The sequence below is a fragment of the Nerophis ophidion genome, unplaced genomic scaffold (assembly GCF_033978795.1).
Source record: "Nerophis ophidion isolate RoL-2023_Sa unplaced genomic scaffold, RoL_Noph_v1.0 HiC_scaffold_44, whole genome shotgun sequence".
Taxonomy (NCBI): Eukaryota; Metazoa; Chordata; class Actinopteri; order Syngnathiformes; family Syngnathidae; genus Nerophis; species Nerophis ophidion.
The window spans coordinates 538,376-564,332 of record NW_026906966.1 but is presented as its reverse complement, the minus strand read 5'-3'; the positions used below and the strand labels follow the sequence as shown (position 1 = coordinate 564,332).

Here is a 25,957-nt window from a genome sequence, read left to right as displayed (position 1 = left end):
GTTGGAGAAGAGCAAGCAGCAGCGGACAGAATAAAGAATCCAGACTGCTATGCAGAGCTCATAAGGTTGATCGATGATAAAAGCCTGTCTTTAATTAGACATGATGCTACATACGATGGAAGGAAAGCACTGAAAATGCTGAGGGAGCACTACTCAGGAAAAAGCAAGCCACGAATAATCAACCTGTACACGTCCTTGACAAAACTACGGAAAGTAGATAGAGAGTCGACTACGGACTACATTATCAGAGCAGAAAACCTGATTACAGCACTTCGTGATGCCGGTGAGACTCTCAGTGATAGTCTGATCATAGCCATGATTCTTGGAGGACTTCCTGACGCTTACAAGCCATTAGCTGTACATGTAACACAAAACGAAGACAATGTGACATTTACAGATTTCAAAAGGAGATTACGTATTTACAAAGAGTCAGAGAAAATTAGTACTGCTGAGCCAACAGACAATGTGATGAAAATGTTCACAAAACAGGATAGAAATATCCAGAAGACGTACACCAGCAGCACTCAAAGTAGAAGTGGAGATGAAGATCTGACATGTTTCAAATGTGGATTAAAAGGACACAGAGCAAGAAATTGTATCCGAAAAGTGTGGTGCAACTTTTGTAAGAGCAACACACACCAAGAAACCATATGCAAAAAGAAAGATAAACGAGACAATGTCAAAAAGGTTACTGATGAACATTCCAGTGATTACCTCTTCAAAGCAGCACAAGAAGAAAGTGAGTCAGCACCCAAAATAAAGATGAAAGGCATTATGGTGGATGCAGGAGCGACATCCCACATTGTAAATGATGTGAATAACTTTACAAGCTTTGACAACACCTTTCAGCCAGAGACTCATTCAGTGGAACTAGCTGATGGGACAAGATGCAGTGGAATGGCCCAAGGAAGAGGAACAGCTACGATACATCTAGTGGACAGCAATGGACGACAGCACAGGGCACAACTACAAAACGCTCTGTACATGCCCTCCTATCCCCACAACATCTTTTCAGTGGCGAGAGCAGCCGACGGAGGAGCAACCATAACTTTCAAGAAAGGACAGAGCCACATGACCACTAAAGATGGTAACAGATTTAAAATACACGAACATGAGAAGCTGTATTATCTACCAACTGTTGATGCAAATGAAGATCAGTGTAAAGTTTGTCATGACGTACAAACATGGCACGAGATTCTAGGACACTACAACTATGACGATGTAATCAAACTCCAAACTGTGGTCAAAGGTATGGTAATTAAGGGAAATGTTAAGCCGGATCAGATGTGTGACATATGTACAAAAGGCAAGTTTACCCAAACGAGAAATAGGGAGCTAAATGCTAAAGCAAATAAACCCCTGGAGTTAATCCATACAGACCTAGCAGGACCAATGAAAACTGAGAGCATAGAAGGACACAAATACGCACAATGTTTCACAGATGACTATTCAGGTGCTGTATTAGTATATTTCCTTAAGTCAAAAAGTGATACAGTTACTGCAACAGAAAAGTTCTTAGCAGATGTAGCACCCTTTGGAGATGTAAAGTGTATACGTTCAGACAACGGCACTGAGTTTACAAACAGAGAGTTCCAAATGTTACTAACAAAGAACAAAATAAGACATGAGACGTCAGCGCCTTATTCGCCACACCAAAATGGCACAGCAGAGAGAGGATGGCGAACACTGTTTGACATGGCTAGATGCTTACTGATAGAAAGCAAACTACCAAACTATTTGTGGAACTATGCCATTCAAACAGCAGCTCATGTTAGAAACAGGTGCTACAATAGACGGATAAAGAAAACAGCATATGAATTACTTTCAGGAAAAGTACCAAATGTGTCACAAATGCAAAAATTTGGGTCTACATGTTTTAGTTACAAACAAGAAAAAGGAAAACTAGACTCCAAAAGTGAACAGGGCATTTTCATAGGATATGATAAAAACAGCCCAGCATTCCTTGTATATTATCCAGAAATGGAAAAAGTCCAAAAGATCAGATTGGTGAAATTCGCAACCAAAACAAGTGTAGAGAGAGAGACACAAACTTTAGAGCCATACGCAGGACATGACATTGGAAACAGAGACAATGCAGTCTGTGACAGTGACCAGAAGAATGAGGACAGAGTTCAACCTGAAAACAAAACTGAGGATTTAAGTGAGCAGGAAGATGTGGAACAGTCAGCGGCAAATGCCGAAACAGAAATCAGAAAGAATCCATTCAGAGTAAAACAAAAGCCATCTTATTTACAAGATTATGAGACTGATGATTCATTGGACAGATTACAAACATGCGTTGATTTCTGTTATCGAGCAGTTTGTGACATTCCAGAAACTTATCAGGAAGCCGTGTTATCATCCGAGTCAATGCACTGGAAAAACGCCATGAATGAGGAGATGAAGTCACTAGTGGAAAATGACACATTCCAGTTGACTGACTTACCACCAGGTAAGCGAGCTTTAAAAGCTAAGTGGGTTTATGCACTCAAAACAGACATAGATGGATCTAATAAATTTAAGGCAAGATTTGTTGCTAAAGGATACGACCAGAGAGCAGGAACTGATTACGACGAGACGTTTTCACTGACAGCTGACATGTTAAGTGTAAGAATTGTCATGCAGAAGGCGGCACAGGAGGACTTAATCTTACATCAAATGGACGTGAAGACCGCGTATCTACACGCACCCATCGACTGCGAAATCTATTTAGAACAACCACAAGGTTACGAGAAAAACTCTAACACAGGTGAAAAACTGGTATGTAAACTAAACAAATCATTGTATGGACTCAAACAGTCGGGCAGGAACTGGAATACAGTGCTACACACTCATTTATGTGGAAATGACTTTGTGCAAAATGATGCAGATCATTGTGTATATACAAGAGAAAAATATGGTCAAAAGGTAATTCTTATTATTTGGGTAGATGACCTTATTTTAGCTACCTCAAGTGAAAAATCAATGCAGGATGTCAAAAGAATGTTAACTCAGAGATTCAAAATGAAGGATTTGGGAACCCTAAAACATTTCTTAGGAATAGACTTTGAACAAACACATGGACTAGTCAAAATGTCACAAGAGAGATATCTGAAAACGGTTTTACAAAGGTTTGATATGGAAAATTGTAAACCAAGAGAAACTTGATTATGCAGAAAATGTTGAAACGTTGAAACAACCAAGACAGTACAGAGAAGCAGTGGGAAGTTTAATTTACTTAGCAACATGCACTCGACCTGACATAAGCTTTGTTGCGAGTAAACTATCTCAACACTTTAATGAACCTACTATGGAACATTGGAATACAGTGAAACATGTATTCAGATACCTAAAAGGTACATCAGAACAAGGACTTCACTTCAAGAAGAATGTAACTGAAAGACTCGGTCTGACAGTTTACTGTGATGCAAGTTGGGCATCAAATGAAACAGACAGACGGAGCACATCAGGCTATTGTGCAACTTTGTGTGGAGGCACTTCATTCATTTCATGGAAGACAAGAAAACAACCAACAGTAGCTCTTTCTACTTGTGAAGCAGAATACATTTCTTTAGCTTCAGCTATACAGGAGTGTCTTTACATTGAACAGCTACTAAAAGGACTTGATAATTATCAATATGTTAAAACAAAAGTGTACGAAGACAATCAGGGTACGATTGCACTCACTAAAAATCCTGTTAACAGACAAAGATGCAAACACATTGATGTGAAATACCACTTCATAAGAGACATTGTTGCTACTGGTAGGGTAATACTGGAATATTGTCCTACAGAACAAATGGTTGCTGATATTCTGACAAAACCAGCTACTAAACAGAAGTTGAAATGTTTCTCACAGAATATGTTTGGCATGTTGGGATGAAGACTTGAAGGATGAATCCTAACAAAACAGGATGATGGAAAATGTTCTTAAAATATTGTTTAACACAGTGAGCTAATAGCGAGTGGGGGTGTTAAGATTGTATATATCCACGCTCTTACTCAGTGACTGTTATAGAGCTAGGATGTTGTAGCGCATGTTATCCCCTTGAGGGCGCTCTGGAACTGTGTAGTGTTTAACACAGAAGCAGTTGTGTGTTCAACAGAAGAAGAGAATAAAAGTCTCCTCGGTGAGAGGAAGTTGATGTTCAAGACTCGTTGAAAGTGTCGTTCATGTGCACGCATAAAGAACTCTGTTAAGCTCAAACACCTTAACATCTATATTTGTTTTGGCGGTTAAGCATAAGCTGTAGTGTGACTGGATGGAGATGGAAGGGGATAGTGACGGGATGTATGAGGAAGGTATGGACATGGATAGGACTAGAGGGGAGAGAGGAAAGAAGGGGAGAGGAGGTCATGAAGGAAAGTCGAGTGCTAAAAGAGTGCACGAAAACGAGGAAAATGTTGATAAGAGGAAAAGGGTTATGGTAGATAGTTATAAAATAATTTATACATTTAAATCAAATCAAGATATGAATGACATTAGTTTGATGACACTGTTTCATATAGTTTATGAAATAGTTCATGCAATCTACAGAATAAATAAAGCGGGAGGTGTGGTAACCAGAGGTGGGTAGTAACGCGCTACATTTACTCCGTTACATTTACTTGAGTAACTTTTGGGATAAATTGTACTTCTATGAGTAGTTTTTATGCAACATACTTTTACTTTTACTTGAGTATATTTATAGAGAAGAAACGCTACATTTACTCCGTTACATTTACTTGAGTAACTTTTGGGATAAATTGTACTTCTATGAGTAGTTTTTATGCAACATACTTTTACTTTTACTTGAGTATATTTATAGAGAAGAAACGCTACTTTTACTCCGTTCCATTTATCTACATTCAGCTCGCTACTCGCTACTTTTTTTTATCGATCTTTTAATGTTTATTTTGGTTAATGACAGAGCTTCAAAGTAGGAACTACGCATGCCTGCGTTTCACCAATCACATGCAGTCACTGGGGACGTTGGACCAATCAAACAGAGCCAGGCGGTCACATGACCGTGATACGTAAAACCCGACTTAAACGTGTTGACAAACTTATTGGGGTGTTACCATTAAGTGGTCAATTGTACGGAATATGTACTGTACTGTGCAATCTAATAATACAAGTTTCAATCAATCAATCAAAAGTGTAAAGGAAAAAAGACACTTTTTATTTCAACCGTACTTCCCGTCAAAAGCCTAAAGACTGATCGCACAGTTCCTGTCTTCACAATAAAAGCGCCGCTCCATTGCGCCTGCGCTAACAAAATAAGAGTCTCCGAAAGCCAGCGCAAACAAGCCAGCAAGCCACGGAGTTTGCCGCCAATGTATTTCTTGTCAAGTGTATAAAAACAAATATGGAAGCTGGACAAATAAGATGCCAAAAACCAACGACTTTCATGTGGTATTAGACAGAAAAGAGGAACTTTTTTTCTCCTCCATTTGAAAACTTGGACATCTGATTCCAATCAATGCAAGTCATCAGAATCAGGTAATACACCAACTTATATTCTTGTTTTTCATGAAAGATAGGAATCTATATGTTAAACATGCATGTATATTCATTAAAACACCTTCAACATGTGAACAAAAACGGCAAAATGAATAAATATAGATTATATACTGTATATATAAATGTATGTATATATATATATATATATATATATATATATACATATATATATATGATATGTGTGTGTATAAATGGTTTGTGTGTGTATGTATGATATGTGTGTGTATAAATGGTTTGTGTGTGTATGTATGATATGTGTGTGTATAAATGATATGTGTGTGTATGTATATGTATATATGAGGTATATCACCTCGACTTGGTCATTTATTAAATAATTGATTGAGGATGAAAAACTTATTGGGGTGTTACCATTTAGTGGTCAATTGTATGGAATATGTACTGTACTGTGCAATCTACTAATACAAGTTTCAATCAATCAATCAATGAATGCCTACTGAAGCTATGGTGCTGTTAAGTTATTGTGGCTCGATGTGCCATTTTTTAATTTTATTTTAATGTACTATTATTTAATATATAATATTGTTTTAGTTGCTTAAGAGATATTCCTGGCTCTGAATTTGCTCATTGCTATTTTTATGTTTTTGTGCATTATTTGTTGCCGTAATCATTAAACAAACAGGTTACTCATCAGTTACTCAGTACTTGAGTAGTTTTTTTCACAACATACTTTTTACTTTTACTCAAGTAAATATTTGGGTGACTACTCCTTACTTTTACTTGAGTAATAAATCTCTAAAGTAACAGTACTCTTACTTGAGTACAATTTCTGGCTACTCTACCCACCTCTGGTGGTAAAATTTCTCTGGGTTCCTGCTCATGTAGGAGTTGTGGGGAATGAGTTAGCTGATAGATACGCAAAACAAGCAAGCACTAAAACAGAAGTAAACATGGAGATAAAGCACAGTAAAGAAGAAGTGAAGAGCATCATTAAGATAGAACACAATAAAAAGTGGCAGGATAATTGGAATAAGGAAACAAAAGGTAGAGAGTTTTACAAAGTCCAGAGGAGAGTAGGTGTAATGAGAGGAGGAATAGAAATAGGAAAGAAGAAGACATTATTACTAGAATGAGATTAGGACATACATATCTAAATAGTTCACTAAAATTGATAGGCAAACATAATACAGGGCTGTGTGATTTTTGCCATCAAATAGAGAATGTTGACCATGTTTTAATACAATGTATGAAATACAATAGAGAAAGAGAAATACTGGAAAATAAGTTAGCAAAAGAAAATATTAGGTTAGAAGTGGGAAGTATATTAGGATTGAATTCAGAACACATAGGATATAAAGCAATATAAACATATTTAAAAAACACTGGGTTGAATAAAAGAATATAGAGTAGGGATCCACCTCGGTCCACACTCCATTACAGTAGGTGGCGCTAATGCACACCAGAAGGTTGCTTGCCAACCGCCATAAAAAAAAAACAAAAGAAGAAGAAGATGTATGCTTCGTTCAATCGAACGAATCGTTCGCGACCGACACAACGCTAGCACATCGACGCAGAAAGCCGCGAGCAGGACGCTAATAAGTCAGTCTTATTATTTGTTCTCCAGTTTGAAATATTTACGTCGTATAAAACACATATTTTATTCTTTAGTTAAGGATAAAGTGGTCTGGATGCGCTAGAAGCACTGTGCTGCTTCTCGTGCTATCTTTGCTTGTTAGTTAGCTTAGCTCGCTAGTTAGCTTAGCTTGTTAGCTGCTAACAGAAGACACAGAAGTTATCAACACATCGCTAAGTAGAGATCAAGTGTGAGAGTAAAGTGTTGTGATTGTGTGAAAATGTCTACATTACAAATGTTGAGAGCGTTGGTGGATCAGCGACTAACTGCTGCCGTTGAAGAAATATTTATAGTGTTAGAAAGAACGATAGCAGAATACGAGGCGGAACTTTCTAGAACAAAAGAGGAAAACTATCAACTACTGGACGCTGTTTTCAAGAAACCTCAAGTTGTGTCACACAGAACAGGTTTGTTGACTTCTTACTCTCACATCTTTACTAACTTTATATTTGATTGTTAACAAGACAATGACATTTATTATGTGAGTGGAGTAGCCTTGTCAAGTGAAAGTAAACACTCCGGCATGCAAATGAAAGAAGATTCATGGAACAGAGTATTGTAACTAAAGAAGATCATGGGTAATCAACAGAAAACATTCCTAGGTTTTGTTACAGAGGTAGTCAGCAAATCATAATGACAGCAAGCACTAAAGTGTCCGTTCGCAACTTGCTTAAAATTACTTTCTTTTTTTTTTTCTACAAAAAAATATAACTAGATTATCACTGACTTGCTTATGTTACTATTCGTGGTTTAACAGAATGTATACATATTTTTAAATGTCCATTATCTTTCACAATGACTAACTGAGAAAGGCTCCGGCGACCCCGAAAGGGAGAAGCGGTAGAAAATGGATGGATTGATAATTATATAGAATAAAAATGGTTGGGAATTAGTGCATGCTAGTCACTTACTGCTGTCTCGTACACACACTGGGAGCGTGTGCACGTACACAGAAACAGTTCGAGAGAAGCAACTAACACTTTGCAGTCATGTTGTTGTTATCATGATAGAATATACTTTCAGTGATAACTAGGGATGTACGCTTTGCTTTTTCACTCGGGCACTGGTGCTATTAAATGAAAACATTTAGTAAGTAACTCAGAAAAAAAATTGAAGTAATATGAAGTGTTCTAAATATTAATTATAATATCAGCACTCAAACAACAATATACAGTAACACACATGTGCACTCATACAAGTAAGACCGCATTTAGCTTTTTATAGCCAAGTAATACTATAAAAGTATAGTCCACTAGCATGTATCAGTAACATAACATGACTGACAGCACATGCATGTCCATTACTGATCATAATGCCACGCATACACATGCCAGAATGAGCAGTGACGCTGATAGGTTTTCAATGGAGTCAGTCCCCAGGAACGGTGATTTGTTTAAATTAGGTAAAAAATCAGATAATGTTAACACAAGGTCTAAAAGGCAAACATTTATTCATGAAAGCAGAATATGGCTTTTAGCACAAAATGATGTAACTACACACATACGTAACATGTGCACGCACATTAGCTTTGTGTGTTGACCTAACGCAGGGGTCGGCAACCTTCAGCATACAAAGAGACATTTTAGCCCGTTTCCCCCCAAATAAAACCCACCTAGAGCCACAAACTCTGTTAGATACCTAAAACGATGATAACACCACTTATAGTTGTGTTACACGTGTGTTATAGGATTTATGAAATCAAACACTTATTTGATTTATCTCTGGGTATAACAAAGCAAATCATCAAATTATTTTGAATATTAGAAACAAAATACACTCTTCCTTTCCTTAATAATGAATTGAAATTAAAAAATCAACTCATTCCAATGTTCTGAAGGCATAAAACTGTGGAATATTCATTTGACTAAAAACAACTACTTGGTCATCAATAAAAACAGCAAATTTATAAAAATGTAAGTAAATAAAATATCTATCTTTGTTGATCTGTCATTGCTAGGGGTTGACCGCTAAAAACAATACAATTGCATGGCAGCAAGAGATGTCGCATAAGGGCTGTGACATACATTTACATCCACAATATATTCACATGGGTTTTATTTTCCTATGACAAGATCCCAGAAACTCTCCAAAATTACAACTGTAAAATTTAAATGAACTAACTAAATCAAATGAAATAGAATAGATCAAGTAACCATTATTTGTTGACATTCGGTTTCAAAGCCAAAGGGAGCCAGGGAGGCATGAAAGAACCTCATGTGGCTCCAGAGCCGCGGGTTGCAGACCCCTGATCTAACGCTAGCTATCATTGAATATAGATTCAATATAATAAGATAGTGTAAGTCAGTGTTTTTCAACCTTTTTTGAGCCAAGGCACAATTTTTGTGTTGAAAATATCAGGAGGCACACCACCAGCAGAAATCATTAAAAAATAAACCTCAGTTGACAGTAAAAAGTCGTCACAATTGTTGGATATGACTTTAAAGCATAACCAAGCATGCATCAATATAGTTCTTGTCTCAAAGTAGGTGTACCTGTCACACCGTGCCGTGACTTATTCTGAGTTTTTTTTGCTGTTTTCCTGTGTGTAGTGTTTTAGTTCTTGTCTTTGGCTCCTATTTTGGTGTCTTTTTCTCTTTTTTTGGTATTTTCCTGTAGCAGTTTCATGTCTTCCTTTGAGCGATATTTCCCGCATCTACTTTGTTTTAGCAATCAAGAATATTTTTTTTTTCTTTCTTTGTGGGGACATTGTTGATTGTCATGTCATGTTGGGATGTACATTGTGGGCGCCGTCTTTGTTCCACAGTAAGTCTTTGCTGTTGTCCAGCATTCTGTTTTTGTTTGTTTTGTAGCCAGTTCAGTTTTAGCTTTGTTCTGAATAGCCATCCCCTAGCTTCAATGCCTTTTCTTAGGGGCACTCACCTTTGGTTTATTCTGGGTTTAAGCATTAGGTACCTTTTGACCTGCAAGCTGCCTTCTCGCGGTTCCCGACATCTACAAAGCAATTAGCAACCAGCTGCCACCTACTGATATGGAAGAGTATTACACGGTTACTCTGCCGAGCTCTAGATAGCAGACACTCAACAACAACACATCATTTGCAGACTATAATTACTGCTTTGCAAAAAATATTTTTAACCCAAATACGTGAAATTAGATAATCTCCCACGGCACAGCAGACTGTATCTCACGGCACAGTGGTTGAAAAACACTCGTGTAAGTAATATAGATGCCAAAATGTTCTGTGAAACCACAAATGGTAACATCTATCCTTTGATGTTCTGTGTGTGTGTGTGTGTGTGTGTGTGTCTGTGTGCGTGCGTGCGTGCGTGTGTGTGTGTGTGTGTGTGTGTGTGTGTGTGCGTGTTGGCGTGTAAGTCAACATTGAAGAGTTATGACATCATGGTGTTGTTACAGTGTACACACTCCGTTTCCATATGAGTTGGGGAATTGTGTTAGATGTAAATATAAACAGAATACAATGATTTGCAAATAATTTTAAACCAATATTCAATTGAATGCACTACAAAGACAAGATGTTTGATGTTCACACTCACAAACTTCATTTTTTTTTTTGCAAATAATAATTAACTTAGAATTTCATGGCTGCAACACGTGCCAAAGTAGTTGGGAAAGGGCATGTTCACCACTGTGTTACATCACCTTTTCTTTTAACAACACTCAACAAACGTTTGGGAAACTAATTGTTGAAACTTTGAAAGTAGAATTATTTCCCCGTTCTTCAGTCCTTCAACAGTCCAGGATCTCCTCTGTCGTATTTTACACTTCATAATGCGCCACACATTTTCCATGGGAGACAGGTCTGGACTGCAGGCGGGCCAGGAAAGTACCTGCACTGTTTTACTACGAAGCAACGCTGTTATAACACGTGGCTTGGCATTGTCTTGCTGAAATAAGCAGGGGCGTCCATGATAACGTTGCTTGGATGACAACATATGTTGCTCCAAAACCTGTATGGACCATTCAGCATTAATGGTGCCTTCACAGATGTGTAAGTTACCCATGCCTTGGGCACTAATACACCCCCATACCATCACACATGTGTAAGTTACCCATGCCTTGGGCACTAATACACCCCCATACCATCACACATGCTGGCTTTCCAACTTTGCACCTATAAGAATCGGATGGTTATTTTCCTCTTTGTTCCGGAGGACACCACATCCACAGTTTCCAAATATAATTTGAAATGTGGACTCGTCAGACCACAGAACACTTTTGCACTTTGCATCAGTCCATCTTAGATGATCTCGGGCCCAGCTTAGCCGGCGGTGTTTCTGGGTATTGTTGATAAATGGGTTTTGCGTAGCATAGTAGAGTTTTAACTTGCACTTATAGATGTAGTGACCAACTGTAGCTACTGACAGTGGTTTACTGACGTGTTCCTGAGCCCATGTGGTGATATCCTTTACACACTGATGTGGGTTTTTGATGCAGTACCACCTGAGGGATCAAAGGTCCGTAATATCATCGCTTACGTGCAGTGATTTCTCCAGATTCTCTGAACCTTTTGATGATTTTACGGACCGTAGATGGTAAAATCCCTAAATTCCTTGCCATAGCTCGTTGAGAAATGTTGTTCTAAAGCTTTTCGACAAATTGCTTACTTTGCAAGTAATTTAGAGCTTGAAGTTGGAAGCAATACAAGCACTTTCTCTCCCGGTGTAAATTTATGCAGTTGGGTTCCCCGGTTATATGTGCGCCGCTGACGCTCTTGGGCACGGAGTAAATTCCCGCGTGACAAGTGCCCCACCTGGTGGAGTTTTGCTCGCATGTCAAGGACGTACTGTAACTAATTTTTGCTGGAGCTTGGACCCTCCTCCCAGCTTTCTTTAATGATGTCCAAGACCCCGCGAGGCCTCCGGCCGTACAATAACTCACACGGTGCAAAACCAAGTGAGGCCTGGGGTACCTCCTGCATCGCAAACATAAGGGGATCCAACCATTCAACCCAAATCTGTTTGTTCTTGTGCATAAACTTACGGCTCATTGTTTTCAGCGTTTTATTCAATCTCTCCACCAGTCCATCCGTTTGTGGCAGGTACACGCTGGTGCGGATCGCTTTTACCCCCAATAATCCGTACAGTTCTTTTATGGTGCGTGACATAAAGGACGTGCCCCGATCAGTCAGAATCTCTTTTGGGATTCCATCTTGGGAGATGACCTGAAACAGTGCTTGCGCTACACTTTTGGCGGAGATAGGGCGCAAAGGCTTTGCTTCGGGATACCGCGTTGAGGTAAAACAAAGCGATGTACTCGGGTGAAATGGTCCGATGAGGTCCATGCCAATTCTCTCGAATGGAACCTCTATGAGCGATAATGGGCGCAACAATGCCCGTGGGGTGGCCGCTGGATTCACCAGCTGGCAGTCCGGCCAGGCTGCGCACCACCAGCGCACATCCCCCCGGAGGCCTGGCCAATAAAATTGGACCATGACCCAATTAAGTGTCTTGTCATACCCCAAATGTTCAGCCATCGGGTCGAACCAGGTTTTGGTGGATCAGGGACGGCTTACAGCCCGAGTCCACAATCGCCCGATATGTACCCCCTTGTACTCTTACCGGGACGTAGTATGTCTCTCCTGGATCGGGGGCGGGTGCGGGCGGCTCGACAACCCGCATTGCCTGCCCCACCTCCATCATGGAGCAATCCCTGCGCACGTGACCGGGTTGTCTGCACCCCCAGCACACCAGCCCTGGAAGTTGAGGTGCCCTCTGCGAGGGAAGCCCTCTCGCCGCAGCACTGGGAACCTGCAACATGCACACATCAGATTTATTGTTAACCCGTGTCCCAACGTTTGTGGTGTGTGTGTGTATGCGTGCGTGCGTGTGTGTGTAAGTGTTTGTGTGGCCACCGGGAAAACCTGGTCTTTATGCCCGGGTGATCTGGCCCTCTCCACACCCCCCCATCGCGGGGGGTGGATCCTGCGGCCGTCCTCGGGGTTGCCTCCCTCTGCACTGCTAGGTGTTCCTCCGCCAACCTCACCGCTGCTTTTACGCTCGGGGGGCTGTGGTATCTCACCCACGCTGATGTCCTAGCTGGGATGGCGTCCAGGAACCGCTCCAAAACGATGCTTTCCAGCACACCTGGATCCTGTCCATTGGGCCGGAGCCACCGGGTCGCTGCGTCCCTCAGCCGGTAGGCGAACACGAACGCTCGGTCTTCTGGCTCCAGTGTCATCGCTCTAAATCTGCGTCTGTGATCCCCGGGGCTGCTGCCGATCCGGTCCAGGATGGCTTAACGGAGGTTGGTGTATTGCAGGCGGGCAGATGCCGGGAGACGCAACACCACCCGCTGCGCCTCCCCCACCAGGAGCGGCAGCAGTTTTGCTCTCCACTCTTCTTCCGGCCACCTGTTTGACGTCGCTGTCGCCTCGAACATGTCCAGGAATGTTTGAGGATCCTCCCCCTCTACCATGCGTTTCATGGCTGACATCCCTCCCGCTTCCGCCTTGTCCATTAGCGTTTTAACAGTCGCGATTGTTGCTGACTTGCTGCTGATACTTGCGCCAGCACTTGTCCAAGCGCTTCCAGGGGGGTTGGTGCCGACATCTTTCCTGGATTCTTCCTTAGTTGCGCGCCACTGTGGAAGGTCTCTGTCCCAGATCCCCCGTTGTTTGGCTGGAATCACCACACTCGGTCTCAGTGATTTACACTTTTATTGATGGCAGTACATGCAACTGCATCAGTCCAATGCTCTCCAGTTTGTTCACTGTATCTCGCCGTGTGTGTCTTTCTCTCTCCGTCACTCTCATCATCTTTCCCCTCAAGATTTCCAACGCTGCTGATGAAGGGAACAGGTGATTGGATCACTCGCTCCAGCTGAGGTATCTGCTCACCTGTATGCTGCTTCCTGGTCGGCCCCTGCACACGCCCCGCCCGCAGGGAACGCGTAGGCCACGCCCCTCTCAACAGTTATATTATTCTTTTATTTTTCCATATTTAACATATTGTGTTGAAGTTTGTGGAAATGTTTACAGCAAAAGTCTTCCAGCTTGTATTATTAGGTTATTTCAATTAAGAGGAGAAAACTATCATTTATGGGGAATATTGATTTTTGAAATAGGTAAAGTAAGAAGGAATATAAAATGCAAATGTATCACAGTTTTAGGAGTTAAGTGGTGGAACAAGCTCAGTGATGAGTTGAAGACATGTAGTTCTCTCACTGGGTCCATGTGTACACTCTCAGTTACATTAACACTGATATTATACATGTGGGCCAATAGATAGAAATGCTGTTAAATGTAGCTTTGATGTGGCAAGCTACTTTTGCAGTGTAGCGTGTAGTGTAGCTTGCTACAATTCTCTGAGGATAGCTTAGCTACATTTAATGGAGAGTAACTTGTAGCTTAGCTTAATACATTTTCCAGGTCGTTTGCCCATCACTGTCTGTTTGGCCTAGCTCACATCTGAATAGTTTGAATACTGCAAACTTCTATACAGTAACACCTCATTTGTGTTTTATGTTCTGCAGACGTCCAGCAGGTGTCAGCAGAGAGTCATGAAGAGATTCCCTCCAAGCAGCAGGAGTGGAGCTCCAGTGTGGGACAGAAGGAGCTACAGGCCCCCTCCCACATTAAAGAGGAAGAGGAGGAACTGTGGAAGCAGCTTCAAAGGTTGGTGGAGGATAATGATGAAGATGAAGCTCAGTCCTTACAGCTTCATCACAGTCAAAGTGAGGAGAACAGAGGGGCGGAGCTTGTAAGTCAACACATCACAGAAGCTGATGGAGAGCATTGTGAAGATATAAAGTCAGAACCAGACAGCATCTTTGCTCCTCTGTCAGACATGGACCACATGATGTCACACTCTTCTGATCACAGTGATCACATCCAAAAACCTTTGGAGAGTAAAAATGACTCCAAAGGTGATACGAGACATCACACTAACAACAAACACTTTGACTGCTCTCAATGTGGGAAATCATTTAGACACAAGAGTTATATTACAATACACATGAGGATACATACTGGAGAGAAACCTTTTACTTGCTCTGTTTGTAAAAAAAGTTTCTCCACAAAGCGTAACATGACCACACACATGAGAACACACACTGGAGAGAAACATTTTACTTGCTCTGTTTGTAAGAAGAGTTTCTCCATTAAGTCTGCCATGACCACACACATGAGAACACACACTGGAGAGAAACCTTTTCCTTGCTCTGTTTGTAAGAAGAGTTTCTCCAGAAAGCAACACATGACCACACACATGAGAAGACACACTGGAGAGAAACCTTTTCCATGCTCAGTGTGTCCCAAAAGATTCTCCATAAATGAGCAAATGAAAAGACACATGAGAACACACACTGGAGAGAAACCTTTTACTTGCTCTCTTTGTAAGAAGAGGTTTTCCAGAAAGCTTAACATGTCCACGCACATGAGAACACATACTGGAGAGAAACCATTTACTTGCTCTGTTTGTAAGAAGAGTTTCTCCACAAATCTTGTCATGACCAGACACATGAGAACACACACTGGAGAGAAACCATTTAGTTGCACTGTGTGTGATAAGATGTTCTGGCATAAGTATCAGGTCAGTAAACACAAGTGTGTAACAGTCATGGAAGCTGCAGGGATTTAAAACCACTTAAGCAGTGATTGTGCTAAATGTACTTTAAAACACAGCATGTTTAATATGAATGAATATTTGATGTTGTATGTAGTAGTGCTTCTCATCTTCTACTGTTATTCTATGTTGTTCTGGAATTACTTTTTAAGTTGTGTGCATTTATTGAATATCATGTATGTAGCTACTATTTTATTTTATTTTCTCATTGTTAAAGAGAGAGCTTCTTATTATTTACAGTTGTTTTTTGTTCACACATTTTCTTCCATTGCATTTTTATTGATGTTATTATCCAATTAAAAGAATGAATGAATAAAATTGTTAACAAAACGTGGACTGAGCAGCATTATTACATCATGGATGTTAACTCCTGCAAAACACCAACAAAGAAGAAAAAGGCTGAAGTTAGCAACACATCACTGAACTTTAGAGCCATCGTGAGTGGAGTTGCTTGTTTTTATTGCTGCATTTGTACTTATTTCACCTCACATCTTCACTTTCAACTCTAAAGTCTTCTTCAAATATATTGTTGAAGGTTTTGAAGATCGATGTTTATGATGTGTGTGTAGTCTGTGGAAAGGGTTGTTGTCCCTTGTGGATCCATTTGTTCACTTGCACAGATACATCTTCATCATCATCATCATCATCATCATCATCAGACATAACCGGTCCACTACTGGATGAAACCTAAGCATTAATGTTCTAATATCAGTGTGACCTCATTATTCCTTGATTATAAGACCTAAAGGCCTACTGAAATGAGATGTTCTCATTCAAACGGGGATAGCAGGTCCATTCTATGTGTCATACTTCATCATTTCGCAATATTGCCATATTTTTGCTGAAAGGATTTAGTAGAGAACATCCACAATAAAGTTCGCAACTTTTGGTCGCTAATAGAAAAGCCTTGCCTTTACCGGAAGTCGCAGACAATGACGTCACCCGTGTGATGGCTCCTCACATCCTCACATTGTTTTTAATCGGAGCCTCCAATAAAAAGAGCTATTTGGACCGAGAAAACGACAATGTCCCCATTAATTTGAGCGAGGATGAAAGATTTGTGTTTGAGGATATTAATAGCGACGGATTAGAAAAAAAATAAATAAATCAAGTTTGAAAAAAAAGGCGATTGACTTGGGACGGATTCTGATGTTTTTAGACACATTTATCAGGATAAACCTGGGAAATCCCTTATCTTTCTATTGTGTTGCTAGTGTTTTAGTGAGTTTGATATTACCTGATAGTCGGAGGTGTGTGTCCACGGGTGTCTTGAGGCTAGTGTTTGAAGGAAGTCGACGGCAGCTGTATGGATGGCACAAGCTCAACTGATCTCCGGTAAGTGGCAACTTTTTACCACAATTTTCTCACCCAAAACTGCTGGTTGACATTTGGTCAGGATCCATGTTCGCTTGACCGCTCTGATCCATGGGAAAGCTTCACCTCCGGGAATTTCAAACAAGGAATCACCGTGTGTTTGTGTGGCTAAAGGCTAAAGCTTCCCAACTCCATCTTTCTACTGTGACTTCTCCAATATTAAGTGAACAAATTGCAAAAGATTCAGCAACACAGATGTCCAAAATACTGTGTAATTATGCCGTTAAAGCAGACGACTTTTAGCTGTGTGTGTGTGCAGCGCTCATATTTCCTAACAGTGTGTGACGTCTTGCGTACACGTCATCATTACGCGACGTTTTCAAGAAGAAACTCCCGGGAAATTTAAAAATGCAATTTAGTAAACTAAAGCGGCCATATTGGCATGTGTTGCATGTTAATATTCCATCATTGATATATAAACTATCAGACTGTGTGGTCGCTAGTAGTGGCTTTCAGTAGGCCTTGAAAATACAGATTTCAGCACTGTATTGCTGTGTTGGATCCGCTTTGGACTGGACTCTCGCGACTGTGTTGGATCCATTATGGATTGAACTTTCACAGTATCATGTTAGACCCGCTCGACATCCATTGCTTTCCTCCTCTCCAAGGTTCTCATAGTCATCATTGTCACCGACGTCCCACTGGGTGTGAGTTTTCCTTGCCCTTATGTGGGCCTACCGAGGATGTCGTGGTGGTTTGTGCAGCCCTTTGAGACACTAGTGATTTAGGGCTATATAAGTAAACATTGATTGATTGATTGATACTCCAACTCACCACACTGAGAAGTGGGGGCGATCCTGAGCTAGCAGATACATGTTGCTATCATGTTTTATCAGCGAGGAAGACAGCAATTGTGTATACTTTTTTGTCGGAAGCAAGTTGTATTTGTGGTATACTGAAGTTTCATGATGTTGTTTGCACATCAGACTGACTCTCTCTCTCATCCACAGTCTGGAGTGCAGCTGACGCTGGTCAATCCAACACACCTGAGGTTGATTAGCGTGCCTTTATTAACTGGCTGCTTACGGCCCGTTAGCGCCGGTACTTTGTGGTTACTGCTGTTCCTCACGCATGACTGTCCTTCTCGTCTCACTTGCTAAACCCTCCTGTTTTTGCTCGTGCATCTTGCAGGTTTGCCTGTTTATCCAGCTCCGACTAACGCTTGCAGTTTATAATTTTGTGTTTCTGTTTTACTTCATTCTTGAAGTATGTTTCCTAGCTTCGTCTAGAGATTTATTTTTGTACTTTGCTCTTTTATTTTTTATCTTATCTCTCAGTATTATTCCCAGTCTTTACTAGCGCTTTTGGTTTAGTTTTGGTATTTATCTTAGTAGTTTTTATGGTGTGTTTTTGTGCTCCACCATCGCTTTATGTTTTTGTGGCTACATCCTCCTTGCGCCCAGAATAAAAGAATACATTTTGTCTACAAACAATATGTCTCTGCATCCTTGGGTTCCATCTAATTCAGCTCCTAACAGTATTGCTCTGCTGAATAAATGAATCACTATAGCTGCCAATATGGAAGATTATTTATATATTTAAGAAGATATCATTTCCTAAACAGGTAGCAAAATGACACCACAAAAAGTGAACTAGCAGCAGGACTCAGTTAGTATTTTATTAATTTAAAAATGAATTAACTATAAAGAGTAACATGAGAGTGGATTTTTCACAAGAGTTCACCAAAAACTGGAAATTGGGAATGCTAGTTACAATCATTTCGTTATTTTTAAGATGCAGAAGAACGAGGTGGCACCGTGCAGTGAAAAAAGGGATATTTATTGATAAAAGAACAAAAACCCAGAGCAACTTTTCTATGAAGAAAACAAAACCAACTGCTGAAATCCAGCAAAACACTCACAGAAAATCAGCAAAAAAAAAAAAAATCTAACCAAAGTAATATTAACAATAATAACGATAATTTAAAAAAAAATGAAAGAATATGAACAGTTAGTAAATAAATAAATAGAAAAAAACTATGTACATATAGGGAGTCATCTTTAAAAAAAAAAAAACTGTTTAATCACGAATTGGAAAAAATAAAATCAGGCTTATGTGGCGTGACATAATGGAGCCAGTATTCCCAGTATGAAGTACATTTCTCTAGTTTATCATTTTGATAAAGCTGTTATCTTCTGTGTTTTATAAATGTCCATTGTGATTTCCATCCATTTCTTCAAAGTCGGGCTCTCCTGTAATATCCATTTCCTGGTAATGCTCTTTTTACAAACCACTAGTAGGATATTCATGAAGTATTTCTCTTTTTTCAGCCAATCCTGAGGTGCGATGTGTGAAAAACAGAATGTTACTTTCAAGGGGTGATTTGAAAATATCCTGTAGAGCTTGGTGTATCTCTTTCCAATAGTCCTTTATGGCAGAGCAGTCCCAGAAAACATGCTAGTGGTTTGCCTTTAGATTCCCACAATTTGTCCAACAGGCAGGGGAGTTGTTATCATACTGAGACTTCTGAGAAGGTGGAATAAAACTTTCCCAGCCAAACTCTCCACTTGGGTGAGCTGCTACAAGTCCATTGATATCTCCTTTTTATTGTCCATTCTTCCTCAGATGTAGTTATCCCTCCTTCCTTCTCCCATTTTGTTTTAATATATAAAGTTGAAAATGATTTCTTATACAAGCATGAAACACTTCTATCAATAGTTTCTGAATTGTAAACTTTTGTAAACAGTTCAATTAAACATATGCTGGTCTTTGTTACATTTTTCACCTTCATATTAACAAAATGCCGCAACTGCAAATATCGATAGAAGTTTTGTTTTTTTAATAAATGTGTCAAATTTGTCACTGACAGTTTAGTTAGGTTTTGTCCTCTGTGTTTGTTTTTATTTCCTGTAAGCGCTCTTATTTTGGTTCAGTTTCCTGCTTGTCTCTCTGAGAGCTGTTTCCCCTCAGATGCGGCTGATTGGCACCTGGCCACACCTGGACTGTCAATCAGCCGGTTGCTATTTAGACCTGCTTTGCCCTCCAGTCAAGGCTAGAGTAGTGTTGTTGTACTGGAAACTAATTTACAAACACAACTTCATCACACACAATACTCCACTATGGAATTGTTCTTATATTAAAATGAGAAACAAATCCATCTTTGTACAGCAATGGTTTGAAAAAGGCATTTGGTCACTGATGCACTTATTGAGTGAGAAAAGTATTTTATGAATTGAAGATTTCATTAACTATAACCTGCAAATAAAAATAATTACTAAAAATAAAAGGCTTTTGTAAAAAACATTCTAATTACAGCATACCATCTTTTGTAATTATTTACTATTTCTTCAATAGTATATTAAAAAAAATAGAACTTGAAAGTTTCCATTCTTCCAAAGGCAAAGGGGTTCATTTTGGAAAAAAAACAACCCCGGAATTGACCACTTAAAATCATTTTTAGGATATTGAATTGCAATTGAAGACAACACTTGTTCGTTCTGTGATTGGGAAACAAAATAAACTGTTTATTTTATGAATGTATGCAAAGTAAATCTATGTAGGATGATGTACAATATTGGCTTTTGCCTAAAAAGACAAACTTTGATTGATATTGATATTGTTTTGGGGATGTTAAAAAGAAAAACAACCATAAAAATGTTTAAAACACAATAATAGGAGTTTTTGTTTTATCCACGAATGTAAGTTTGAAAAACAAAGCCATCCTTCCACAAACAATTCAGCCATTTTCTCTCACTTTTATATTGCATAAAGGTCTGGGGACATACATATGAAACAATCACAACACAATCATCATATTACAAAAGACAGTAATTCCATCCATCCATTTTCTTTGCGGGGGGCGCTGGCGCCTATCTCAGCTACAATCGGGCGGAAGGCAGGGTACACCCTGGACAAGTCGCCACCTCATCACAGGGCCAACACAGATAGACAGACAACATTCACACTCACATTCACACACTAGGGACCATTTTAGTGTTGCCAATCAACCTATCCCCAGGTGCATGTTTTTGGAAGTGGGAGGAAGCCGGAGTACCCGGAGGGAACCCACGCAGTCACGGGGAGAACATGCAAACTCCACACAGAAAGATCCCGAGCCTGGATTTGAACCCAGGACTGCAGGAACTTCGTATTGTGAGGCAGACGCACTAACCCCTCTGCCACCGTGAAGCCCATGTGATTCTACCATGTTGGCAAAATACAAACACACAATATATTGACATATATAACACATAAAACATGGAATTAGAAGTGAACAGTACCCATCCCTACCAGCAAGTGTTGTTGTACTGGAAACTAATTACAAACACAACTTCATCACACACAATACTCCACTATGGAATTGTTCTTATATTAAAATGAGAAACAAATCCATCTTTGAACAGCAATGGTTTGAAAAAGGCATTTGGTCACTGATGCACTTATTGACTGATAAAGTATTTTGTTATTTGAAGATTTCATTAAGTATGACCTGCAAACAGACACAATATTTTAAGCAATTATAAAGGCTTTTGTTCAAAATATTGTAATTCCAGTAAATATATATATATATATATTTTTTTTAATTATTTACCATTTCTTCTTTATTGTATTTTCTCCGGAACAAAAAAATAAAACTCATAATTTGAAAGTTTCCATTCTTCCAAACGCCAAGGAGTTAATTTAAGGAAAAAATTTAAAATATTTTTTAAGATGTTGTTTTGCAATTGAAGACAACACTTGTTCGTTCTGTGATAGGGAAACAAATTAAACGGTTTTTTTTTCATGAATGTATGCAAAATAAAGCTCTGTGAGATGATGTACAATATTGGCTTTTGCCTGACATTCCAAACTTTGATTGATATTGTTTTGGGGATGTTAAAAAAGGTAAAGAATGTTTAAAACACAATAGTGGGGATTTTTTTTAACCCACAAATGTATGTTAGTAAAAATAAAACATCCTTCCACAGACAACTCAGCCATTTTCTCTCACTTTTTATTGCATAAACGAACAAGTACATACATATTAAGTTAAAGTATAAAAAATCACAACACAATCATCATATTACAAAAGAGAGTAGTAAAGATGATTAATAAAATGGATTACAGAGACCCAACAAATGATTCATAAAGTCACACATTTTAAAATTGTATAAAAGACAACTGTTTAAATGATGTATAAAGTAAATAATAATATGCTTCCTGAAGTGGTCCAGAAGATGTTTCAGATGTGAACCAGTACATATGTATATCATATAAAGGTGATAATCTATGGGATTATCAACAATTACAAGTACAAATAAGTAATACTTTTATATTTCCAACTATCTAATCTATAAATGTAGAAGCATATTAAAAAGATTGTTGGACAAACAACAATGTCACACATGTTATATGTGCTGATGTTGTTAGAAAGTCAAAATGAAAGTCTGGACAGTTTATTTCAAATCCTGCAGTTTCATTTGCTGCTGCTGTTCTCACCAGCACACTTGTGTTTCTTACACTGGTACTTAGAAGACAATCTTTCACCACACACACTGCAACTCAACACTTTCTCTCCTGGGTGTCTTCTCATGTGTGCTAAAAGGTTTGATCGGTCACAAAAGCTTCTGTTGCAGATTGAACAGGAATGTGATTTTTCTCCAGTGTGTGTTCTCATGTGTACTTTCATATTTTGACTTTGTGTAAAAATCTTTACCACAGGTTGAACAGGAAAAAGATTTTTCACCAGTGTGTGTTCTCATGTGTACTTTCAAATGTTGACTTTGTGTAAAACTTTTACCACAGGTTGAACAAGAAAAAGCTTTTTCACCAGTGTGTATTCTCATGTGTACTTTCAAATGTTGACTTCTTGTAAAACCTTTACCACAGATTGAACAGGGAAAAGTTTTTTCACCAGTGTGTGTTCTCATGTGTAATTTCACATTCTGACTTTCTGTAAAACCTTTACCACAGATTGAACAAGAAAAAGGTTTTTCACTAGTGTGTGTTCTCATGTGTGTTTTCACATCTGTACTATTTGTAAAACCTTTACCACAGGTCGAACAGGAAAAAGGTTTTTCTCCAGTGTGTGTTCTCATGTGTCTTTTCAAATTATTACTTTCTGTAAAACCTTTACCACAGATTGAACAAGAAAAAGGTTTTTCACCAGTGTGTGTTCTCATGTGTACTTTCAAATGTTGACTTCTTGTAAAACCTTTACCACAGATTGAACAGGGAAAAGTTTTTTCACCAGTGTGTGTTCTCATGTGTGTTTTCACATCTGTACTATTTGTAAAACCTTTACCACAGGTCGAACAGGAAAAAGGTTTTTCTCCAGTGTGTGTTTTCATGTGTACTTTCAAATTTTGACGTTGTGTAAAACCTTTACCACAGGTTGAACAAGAAAAAGGTTTTTCACCAGTGTGTGTTCTCATGTGTACTTTCAAATTCTGACGTTGTGTAAAACCTTTACTACAGAGTGAACAAGAAAAAGGTTTTTCTCCAGTGTGTGATCTTATGTGTACTTTCAGACTACAATGGTATTTAAAGGTTTTGTGACAGTGAGAACATGTGAAGTGAGTGTTGTCAGTGTGACATGTCTTATCATCTTTAGAGTCTTCATCATCAGTGTCAGGAGAGTGTGACGTTGTGTCCTCACTATCTGATAGTGGAGCTAAGAGCTTGTCTGCTTGTGATCCTCCACAGTGGTCTCCATCAGCTTCTGTTGTCATGTGTTGTGTTGAGCTGCTGCTTGGAGGCTCCCCCCCTCCCCTCTCCTCACTTTCACCTTTCACCTCATCATCTTCACTCTTCACAGGGACACCAGTCACTGGGAACTCCTCCAACCATTTAGGCTGACTGATGCCCTCTTCCTCCTCTTCCTCTTTAATGTGCGGCGGCTCTTGGTCCTCCTCTTCCTCTTTAATGTGCGGCGGCTCTTGGTCCTCCTCTTCCTCTTTAATGTGCGGCGTATCTTGGTCTTCCTCTTCCTCTTTAATGTGAGGGTTCAGTGGGTCCTCCTCTTTATTTTTGATGTGTAAGTTCAGTGGGTCCTCCGCTTGCCCTTTAATGTGAAGGGTCAGTTTAACATTATGGGTCTGTGGCGTCTCAACTTCCTCTTTAATGTGGGGGGGCTGTGGTTCCTCTTCCTGCTCACGAAAAAGATGTTCTTCGACATCTACGGGACGGGAGAAAACAAACATTCTTGATAAAAGTCCAGCTTTGCTCAGTCACATGAGACATTGTCCTGCACCAACATATGATCTCACAATCTCATCAGTTTCCCCTCACAGCAGTCAGAGTACTTCCAGCTGACACATGAAGAAGACCTTCAGGGGAATGTCTTCCCAGGCTAACATCCAATCCACCTTATTCATATAAAAACATCCTCAAATTAATTCCTGCAATCCATACTAGTGTGCTGTTCTCCCTCTGAATAAGTCATACACACACAGGAAATAATGTACCACATGCCAGCCTCCACGCAGTAGTACTAGTGATGAGCTCCCCCTGCTGGTGGACAATAATTACTGTCATTTTCACATTCATCTTTAGAGACATGTCACACTAAAAATAGCATGAGCATAGTCAACATCCATCCATCCATTTTCTACTGTACTGTTCGAGGTCAAACATGTTGTCCAAAAAAGATGACATCTGTTTTACTTTCATTTAGATAGTGTCACCACAGTTAAACTGGGAAGAAGTAATCAGATTACTGACTACTCCTTCAAAAGATAACTTGTTTACCTTATTAATAATAGTAATATTGAATTAATTTAGTGTGTTTCTAGACACTCAAATTGCGTTACAGTGAGAACTGAGAAGACATCATTCATGCAGTCCACACATTCAATGTGGTAAGCTACATTTAATTATTATAATAATATTAAGTAGATGAAGAAATTCCTGAAAGAATTGTGTTTGAATGCTCCAATGCTGAAGCTGAACTGAAAGGTTGACAGAATGTAGTATGAATGTAAGAATAGTTTGAATGTTGAAGAGTTTGAATCTCGGGAAAACTGGGATTTTTTTAAGTTCTCAAACCAACATGCTTTTTTTGTCCTGACTGTATCATGTTGTATGCATCCATGTGTGATGTATCATGTTGTATGCATGCATGTGTGATGTATCATGTTGTATGCATGCAAGTGTGATGTATCATGTTGTATGCATCCATGTGTGATGTATCATGTTGTATGCATGCATGTGTGATGTATCATGTTGTATGCATGCATGTGTGATGTATCATGTTGTATGTGTGATGTATCATGTTGTATGCATGCATGTGTGATGTATCATGTTGTATGCATGCATGTGTGATGTATCATGTTGTATACATGCATGTGTGATGTATCATGTTGTATGCATGCATGTGTGATGTATCATGTTGTATGTGTGATGTATCATGTTGTATGCATGCATGTGTGATGTATCATGTTGTATGCATGCATGTGTGATGTATCATGTTGTATACATGCATGTGTGATGTATCATGTTGTATGCATGCATGTGTGATGTATCATGTTGTATGCATGTATGTGTGATGTATCATGTTGTATGCATGCATGTGTGATGTATCATGTTGTATGCATGTATGTGTGATGTATCATGTTGTATGCATGCATGTGTGATGTATCATGTTGTATGCATGCATGTGTGATGTATCATGTTGTATGCATGCATGTGTGATGTATCATGTTGTATGCATGCATGTGTGATGTATCATGTTGTATGCATGCATGTGTGATGTATCATGTTGTATGCATGCATGTGTGATGTATCATGTTGTATGCATGCATGTGTGATGTATCATGTTGTATGCATGCATGTGTGATGTATCATGTTGTATGCATGCATGTGTGATGTATCATGTTGTATGCATGCATGTGTGATGTATCATGTTGTATGTGTGATGTATCATGTTGTATGCATGCATGTGTGATGTATCATGTTGTATGCATGCATGTGTGACGTATCATGTTGTATGCATGTATGTGTGATGTATCATGTTGTATGCATGCATGTGTGATGTATCATGTTGTATGC

At 39.3% G+C, this 25,957-nt stretch overlaps 2 protein-coding genes across 4 annotated transcripts in view; one reads left to right on the top strand and one right to left on the bottom strand.

The window, feature by feature from the left end:
- Window positions 1-6,984: 6,984 nt before the first annotated feature.
- Window positions 6,985-15,906, top strand: LOC133546819 (gastrula zinc finger protein XlCGF28.1-like). The gene is made up of 2 exons (XM_061892646.1): window positions 6,985-7,480; window positions 14,526-15,906. Exons 1-2 carry the CDS (start codon window positions 7,294-7,296, stop codon window positions 15,629-15,631), a joined length of 1,293 nt encoding a protein of 430 aa, XP_061748630.1. The 5' UTR covers window positions 6,985-7,293; the 3' UTR covers window positions 15,632-15,906.
- LOC133546818 (gastrula zinc finger protein XlCGF57.1-like) overlaps window positions 10,590-25,957 on the bottom strand; it is a 51,316-nt gene continuing 35,948 nt past the window's right edge. Inside the window, exons 1-2 of one of the 3 annotated variants that reach the window (XM_061892644.1) lie at window positions 12,916-14,566; window positions 10,590-12,802 (exon numbers count right to left, since the gene is read on the bottom strand). In XM_061892644.1, the coding sequence (XP_061748628.1) occupies window positions 12,691-12,802; window positions 12,916-13,232 (429 nt within the window). In that variant the 5' untranslated portion in view covers window positions 13,233-14,566 and the 3' untranslated portion in view covers window positions 10,590-12,690. Of the gene's footprint in view, window positions 12,803-12,915; window positions 14,567-22,349; window positions 24,087-25,957 lie in introns of those variants that run through there. The other 2 variants (XM_061892645.1, XM_061892643.1) reach the window with 2 other exon arrangements.